Here is an 8,573-nt window from a genome sequence, read left to right on the forward strand (position 1 = left end):
GCTGTTTTTTAATGAAATTGCAGTTGTAAACATGATATACTGAGATTATTTCTGCTCTTCACTTTCGCCAATTTAATATGCATGAGTGCAGCCTACCGTACATTCCACTACTCCCGATCAAGCTTCAGCTTTAAGATCTATCATTGAAAATGATTAGGGCTATCCGTTTTTCTTGGACACAGTCACCAGGGCGACATAGCTCAGGAGGTAAGCCCGATTGTCTGGCAGTTGGAGGGTTGCCGGTTCAAACCCTGCCCTGGGTGTGTCGAAGTGTCCTTGAGCAAGACACCTAACCCCTAACTGCTCTGGCGAATGAGAGGCATCAATTGTAAAGCGCTTTGGATAAAAGCGCTATATAAATGCAGTCCATTTACCATTCACCTTGGAAGCATCTAACCTGCATTTCATTCCTTTTCCTCAAGGTGTCACTACAGGGACTCTAATTACAGTAATCGGTAGTAAGCAGTCAAAGAAATACAACCAATTAAACACATTTTTGGCAGTCAATCAGATAGTCGGCTGGATAGTACTTTTTAAATTAAATTATATTGATTATGTTAGGTAAGGTGTGTGTTTGTTAGTAGCGCTGTTGGAGTGCTGTCTGATATTAGTTTGCAACAACTTGTGTGCTGGCAAGAAGCTAACATACCCTGGTATTTAGCTGTTTTTGAGTTAGTTTGTTGTTGTTTGTTAATCATGCTGACTGTTGTTTATAAAAAAGTTGCTATTAGGTAACTTGGTTGTATCCTTCCAGCTGACTGTCATTTTGAGGATTTTGTCTGAGATGGTGTGTGTATGAATGCTTGGAGTGGTACAAGGAGGTGTAGAATACATAATGAGATATTTTAATCCATAATGCTTTAAAATAAGGGGAGTAGTTTGTAATTCAATGACACAAACATGATGACACAAATATAACTACTTTACAACTATTGTATTTGTAATGCATTACATTTCCATCTACAGTGTTCACTGTTGTGTAGTAATCTTGCAGGCTCGGGAGCAAATCCCTGTTGAACATTAAAATTAATTTCAGCACAGTTACACAAATTTAAATTGTGTCCAATTAAATGTAATATTTCAGGTCACATGATCCCGCATTATCACTCTAAATTGTATGTTTTGTGTGCAGAAGGCTACCATTATGTACTGTTCTCACTGTTCAGCTTTACAAGGAGAAGAGCATAGTGGGAAGCGAGTATTGTAGCTTAATATATGGTGAAAGGATAACATCTGCTGGGCAAAAGAAGATACTACACAACACCAGCCAACAACTCGGAGTTGATCTTGGTCTTGGTACTATGATAAGATTTTTAAGGTGCGCCTCTGTCCATATGAGACTGTCTGAAACAAAGTATCCTGTTGGTTCCTCAACGGTGTCATTATATTATGGCCAGTGGGTTCACACAGCGCATGTAACGCTTGCTCTAACTGCACTAGCGTGCTGAGGTATGTAAATCAATTTGAATATGATCGGGTCTGTGGATAGTGTGTGATATATACTGAGAGTTGTTTAGATTAACTAAATTTGTTATATACATAAATGAAGAATAAAACCTCAATCCGATTGTACCAGTTATCATCAACCAATGAAAACCATAATAAACAGGAAAGAGAAATCCATCAGTGTTATGAAGAAAGTAAGTCATGGCTCTGCTTTGTAAGAAAACTCCAGTAAATTCATGTTGCAATATAATGCTGAACTAACCAAAATGTTTCCAATGTGTCAACTTGTATATGCTGATGGTATATTGGTAATATGAACGAGGTTATCAATATGTCATAGTGTTTTGATATGAATGGGTTAAAAGTCAAAAGCAGTATTGAAAGTAAATCCGTGGTATAATTGCTTAACAAACCATAATTAGGCTGATTGATGTGCGATGCTATTTCTGGACTTTCCAACATCCGTAACGACAATAATTTAGCCATAATAATGTAGAACATTGCAAATTGAGATTAAACGTTTCAGTGAATGGTTATTATCCGAATGTTATTTTCCATTAAAACGCGGAGAATGGGGAGGATTCAGTTATGATACAACAATCATACTTTTTAAAAATTATTTATTTATTTTATTACAAAATACAACACTCACATCACCATTAATCCAACAACCACTGCGTGAAGTGGATCCGAACGGACCGGTATGCAGTACCAGGTTTTCGTCATATGAGTACCGACATTTATTTTTCTCCAATTCAATCGCTGCTAACAACCAAAAGCGATTAGTACTGAAGGTTTATATGTCTAAAGAGTACGTATTTGGTACAGTAAGAATTCGGTGTAATACGATTGCATCGGTTCTGAGACGTAGGCTATTATATTTTCGATTGGCACGCAAATAATGTTTTTGATACGCCCCCTTTTCTTCGGCGCGCTCCTTTCTTTGGTACGCGTCATACTCCGGTCCGGTCATTTGATGCTGATACTTTTTGGCAAATAAGCCGACAGACACGTGACAAATTAAAGAAACAACCTGAATAAATGAATGGAGGAAGAGAATGAAAACAGATGCTGCCATACAGGTGCACTTCATGATTCAATTAAGCAATTAACATTCTATCATGCTCTGTGGCATGTATAAAAATGCTAAGCAGGGCCAGTTGAGCTTGATTTTGAATCAAGATGGTCACAGGCATTTTGAAAGAGGTTCATTGTTGGGGCATTGATGGCAGGAGCTTCAGTCACAAAGACTGCACAACTGGCTAGTGTTTCAATAGGAACAGTGACTAAAGTGACATCTGCATTTAGATCTATGTGAAAAAGACATCAGTAAATAGTCTGAAATTGTGCTCGTAATCGCACATTCGATGACCAAGATGCTTGTGCATTAGTGCGATATGTAATGAGAAACATAAGGGTAACTCTTCCTCAGGTGACTGAGATTGTGAATGCAGGACGTGAACACACTGAGCAAGAACAGTCTGTTGACAACTATATAGAGAGGGATATTATAGTAGGGTTGCAGTGCATAAACCCCTCATTATAAAAATGAATGTACATTTGAGAGTTCAGTGGCACAAAAACAATAGGCGCTGGTCTACAGAGAAGTTGAAAATAGTGAAATTGTCAGATGAGTCATCCTTCACCATATTCTCTTAGTGGGCAAGTGCATGTATGGCGTACACCAAGAGAAGGGTACAGGCCTGAATGTCTGACCCTTGCAGTGAGGGGATCTGGTAACTATGCTATGCTCTGAGGGGCATCCTGCCATGGTATGGCTCCACTTATCCCCTTAGAGGGAAGGGTCACTGCAAATCAATATTAAAGTTATACTGAGTGATTGCCTTTCTCCAATGATGAAACATTTCTATCCTAATGGGAGTGGCCTCTTCCAGGAGTCACTCATGTGATATGACCTTTGCAGTCCCCAGATCTCAACCCAATTGAACACCTTCCATCCCTCCAGTAGAGTTTCAGAGACTTGTAGAATTCATGCCAAGGTGCATTGAAGCTGTTCTGGTGTTTTGTGGTTGCCCAACACCTTACTAAGACACTATGTTGATTTTTCCTTTAATTTGTCACCCATCTGTAGATGCCATAAATTGTCCGGTTGTGTTTAGGATTGAATCCCTGTAGGCTGCAGTTCCATGTGCTAAATTCTACTAATGGGTTGTATTCAGTATTAATAGCAATGCATTGGTATTGCTACAGATCTGTCAACACAACAGCAATACAAGTAATGACAAAAATCAGGAAAATTGTATTCCATAACAATTGCAGACATTTCACATGCATAGATTACCAAATCTTGCATGGGATTATTTAAATAAATCATGACTGCCCCCTTTCCCAAATACTTTGATTCATGATTTACAATTTGTTATGTAATTTTATTTCAGCAAATTCTAAATGTGCATAAGTAGTCTAAAATCCTACCATTGTGTTTATATTTATTTGACCAGAAGAGGGCAATATTACACAAAGGAACTTGAAAACATGAGTTAGTGGCTCATTTAACTACTGTAGGCAACATCATCAAAAATAGTGTTTTCATCATTGAATAATCCTTAGGTGCATGATTGGTTTATGCAGAACATTACGCTTTACCACATGCCAATGCCGCTACTATATTTTTTCAGAATCTGTTCACAGTGTCACCATTTATAGAAGCAGTAAATCCATCCTGATGGAACAAATAAGAATCATCTACAAAAGGTCATTTGTCACTGAGTTAAATATTAGTGACTCTAACCAGCATTTAATGGAAATAAACCTGTTTTTTACATTTAAGACCTACAGCTTGAATGCATGAATAAATGCATAAATATTCTTGGTTGTGCCCACACAACTGCCAGATAGAAATAAATGATCATTATTTTGTCCATCTGTTGATTCATTTTTCTTGCAGATATTCACAAGCATTGAGGTCTCAATGCAGTTCATGTACAGTAGCAATATGTACATTTTGGCACACAATGACTGTAGAATTAAAGCACAAAACTAGTTTGAATTGAATTGCATTTGGCCAATCGTTATGACCATGGGTGGGGATAGGATGGAATCTGCAAACATGCCTTTTCTAAAAATGCTAACTTTTGGAAATGTTTCAACATTTTTTCATCCCTTCTTGCCACACACGGAGTTAATTGTAATAAAAGATGTTTTCAATGTTAACAGAGAACATGTGGCTAAATATTTTGTCTGAAGACCATAGACACTGATGGGTCATGTTAGTTCTGGTAGATAACAAATGTTTTAGGATTACTGCATGATCTGATTCCAGCACCAGAATAGAAAGATCACTGTAGGTAAAATCTACAAAAGTAAAAGCCTTTCTTATAGTTACAGCCCAATAGATATTGTTATTATTCATGCATTTAAATTGCATTCCTGTTTCTGTTATCATCATACCTGAATACCTAGCATCACAATTTGTGGTACAAAATGAATACAAACATGCTGCCTAAATACTGTACCTTAACTCTTTCAGAGTGAAACTTGTAAAGTGACTTATACTGTAGATCTGGATCAAGCAGTGATTTAATGAGATGCAAAGAAAATAATGTCATGGTTAGAATTCAGGTATTTTGCAAGATGTTACAGTTTGACAGTAAAGCTTGTAAGACTTTGATGCAGAAATACACATGCTTGCCTGCCCCTCTAGAGTGGATTTTCAATGCAGATCTTTGGATTTAATTTATAGGCACCCTCCCCCCCCCCCCCCAAAAAAAAAAACAAAAAACAAAAACAAAACAAAAAAAAATTCCTTGCCATCTGGTTCACATTCTATGATTCATACTTGCATGGAAGCCCAGTTTGTTAAAATTAGGTTATAAAACTGAAAAGAAGACCATTGTCTTCTGTCTTTGCACTTTGTTATTCAAAATGTTGCATCCTTTCATGAATTTCTTTGTTATTACCCTGACTGCTTTTTTAGATAATGCCATTTTTGTGAAGGGTACACCTGTAAACTTTGTAAAGAAGTTGCCTTCAAAGCTGATGTTTTTTTAAGAGTACTTCTAATTAAACATTTCTGCAGAGAAAATATTTGTGCAATATTCCATTTCTGAAAATGTAACTTAATTTGCAAACAAATATTTTTGATTCTTTTTTTTATATAAAAAACTTTCTCATATCATTTTATGAGACACATAAATATTAAAACAAAACATTTAATCACTGCAAATCAAAGACATTTCTCGTCTCATAAGCTTCAGTTGTTAAATCTGATATTCTCAATAAAGTGGTCAGAAACTTAGTAAAATGGGCCTCTGAGTTTATGATTTATGTTTTTGCTTTGGACTGAAACTATATAAATATCCACAAGTTGAATCTTGTACAGAGGCCTGCAAAATTATTCACACCCTTGTGGGAAAGAAAGGCTTTATGAAATAAAGAATACAGCTGACGAGCTGTTTTGTATGTTTACGAAATAGCAAAACAATATAATTAAAATAACTTGGCATAACATCTTTCACATTTTTAGCATAGAATATAATGTATTACCTGTATTGTTAATTTATTTTATATGACCTTCTGTACTCATATTAAATGTGTTAATAATTTTGGAGGCCACTGTCTAATAAAGAACATGATTTCTAAACAAGTACAGTGCCTATGGAAACGCATTGAATAGATCATTGCATCGCATCCTGTCCACAAGATCCGAATCCCAATCCTGTATTTCACCGGCTGTGCTGATGCCAGGAGGACACTCCTCTTTATCCATAAACATAAGAGCTCTGTTGATCAATGTAAACCTCTAAACTCTGTTGGAATTCCCCAGATGTAAAGTGAACCTCCGCTCATGCCTGTATGTCTGGTATGGCAGATATGGATAGACGGTCAAGAGAACTTAATGAGCATGGTCAGAGGACCATCCTGCTGCCTCTGGGTGACAGTTTGTATCATAGCAGCCGGTGTAGAGACATAACGTGTCCCCTTAAAGAAGCCCTCAATGAAGGCCTGGTTGAGTTTTGAGCCCCTGGTGCACAAGGCACGAAAATTGTTGCTCAGCACCCCGTAGATATTCCCTGGGTCCCCGCTACGGCCGAAGAAAAGGAAGAGGGCGTAGCAGTCCTGGCCAATGGAGGCGCAGAAGTCGATCATGTTCTCAAGCTTGGTCTTGCTCGCCGACTGGGAGCAGGTCAGTCTCACGGCCTCGGCGATGTTGCTGGCATCCTCGCTCTCCCGGCCCTGCATGTGGAGCACCTGCACGGCCACCTGGACCAGCGGGTTCCTGGTGGAGGCCTCCACCACTGCCCACACCCAGTCGGCGCCCAGCAGAACCCTCTGCTCCCTGGTCATGGCAGTGCAGATGAAGGTGTCGGGCATCCGCAACTGCACACTTTGGGTGATGTAGGTCATCAGGAAGATCTCATTCAGGGCACAGCCAGTGGGCCAGAACTTGTTCTCAGGATCCTGGAACAGGAGGTACTCCTGAGTCCTGGCTGAAGCTAGCTGCACGCTGTCACTGAAAATGGGTGTGATATCTGTGGGGCTGTCCTTTGGTTTCCTTAAGGAGTCCTTGAACATGCTGAGTCTGGTCTTTATTTGCCCCATGTCAGCAGGACCAAACTACAGCGTTGTCTTGCGTGTTCTCTGAAACCATAGAAACATGCGGACAGTCTGAAGCTACAATGTGTGATAGCTATGGTTTTTGCAGGTTGAGGGTTTCAGTTGTGATACATATGTAGGTAAATAGTATAAACAATTCAGAACTGCACAGTATGTAAAAACTAACAGGAATTAAAAGTATGAGTACAATGCAATGACAACACTGAACATTGGCTACACATGTTAGCCACAGTGGTGCAGTCTGCTCAACTGCAACAAAATTAATATCGCCTCATTTTTGTGTTTGAAGAAAAATGTCCATGTCAAAGAATGAAAGTTATGCTGGTACTGTATTGCAAACTTACTCCAAATGTATAGACAAAAATATATCTGTTAGGAAAGTAACTGATTTATGATTACAGAAATCCCATTGCAACGGTACTCTTGATACACTTTTAGAAGAGAATTAAAGTATTTCAATCTAAAACTCATTTTATCACCTCATTTATTATTCAGAAAAAGACCTGCATGATTATTGTTTATTGTATTGCCTCACTGTCACATTTAAAACAGCATCACATAGGAACTTTGAACAGGAATTATTCTGTCCTGTTTCTCACCACAACATCCATGTTACTCCTTAACAGTTGATACACTCAAACAGGAGAATAATTCAGTGTAAAAAATTTTTGCAGATGTTTTAAACTCTAAACTCTTCCATAGTGATCATTGAGACGAATAATGCTCTCACACAGAAAAATATTATAAACTTATAAAAACTCACCAAAAGCAGTTTGTTCTTTTTGTCAGGGTGATAAAAACTACTGTTCACTGTCGTTTCCTATTGAGACATTTGTGCTGACTTGAAGAAAGCATAGAATCAGGAAAACTGGCAGAGTTTTCAAAACCAATTCAGTTTGTAGAGACGGTGTCATTGCTTTGACTTTCAAACAGCCCCCTTTATTCAAAATGAGGCGTCACCCTAAATGCTGGGATATCCACTAACTACATAAGCTTTCTTGGGGCTTTTGCAAATATGTGCCAGCTTTCTATGTAAATCTCAAGGGAAGTCACAAAACCTGTTTCTGGCTTACCCAAAACAACAAACACGCTCTTAACGGCTAGGTGCGATTGTTTCTAAGGTCACTGGGTGGAATTCTGTGACAGTGTTTGTGTACAGTCTGATTGTAAAGGAGGCTTCCTCAACCAAATAATTGGCGTAAAAAATATTATGTGCTGCCAGTAAGCAACCTGTTAGTACAAATAAAAATACTTTGCTCCCTAAAGAACTATATTGTGATTGGTTAAAATTAATGATCGACTAATAACACGATACAGCGTACCCCATTGGGGTCATGGGGGCCTCCCATGATTAATCTGTTGTAGCTTATATGAGGAAAAACATCCTATGATCATTACATGAATTATGTGCGAATCATTTGAATAAATAACACAATTATCAGATCCTTTATCAATTATCAAGTCCTTGTTTATTGACATCTCTCCAATCTCTACAACTTCTAAAATATATTCTAAAACGATAACTTATTTAGATAAGAATTCTGCTGTCT

The 8,573-nt window shown here is 38.0% G+C and overlaps 1 protein-coding gene across 1 annotated transcript; it reads right to left on the reverse strand.

Moving 5' to 3' along the window:
* Positions 1–5,164: 5,164 nt before the first annotated feature.
* On the reverse strand, positions 5,165–8,339 carry LOC135255245 (rab15 effector protein-like). Its single transcript, XM_064336141.1, has 2 exons — positions 7,787–8,339; positions 5,165–7,047 (listed from the first exon to the last, which is right to left on the reverse strand). The coding sequence occupies exon 2, from the start codon at positions 7,006–7,008 to the stop codon at positions 6,292–6,294; it is 717 nt and encodes a 238-aa protein (XP_064192211.1). The 5' UTR covers positions 7,009–7,047; positions 7,787–8,339; the 3' UTR covers positions 5,165–6,291.
* Between the last annotated feature and the right edge of the window lie 234 nt (positions 8,340–8,573).

The sequence above is a fragment of the Anguilla rostrata genome, chromosome 5 (genome assembly GCF_018555375.3).
Source record: "Anguilla rostrata isolate EN2019 chromosome 5, ASM1855537v3, whole genome shotgun sequence".
Classification (NCBI taxonomy): domain Eukaryota; kingdom Metazoa; phylum Chordata; class Actinopteri; order Anguilliformes; family Anguillidae; genus Anguilla; species Anguilla rostrata.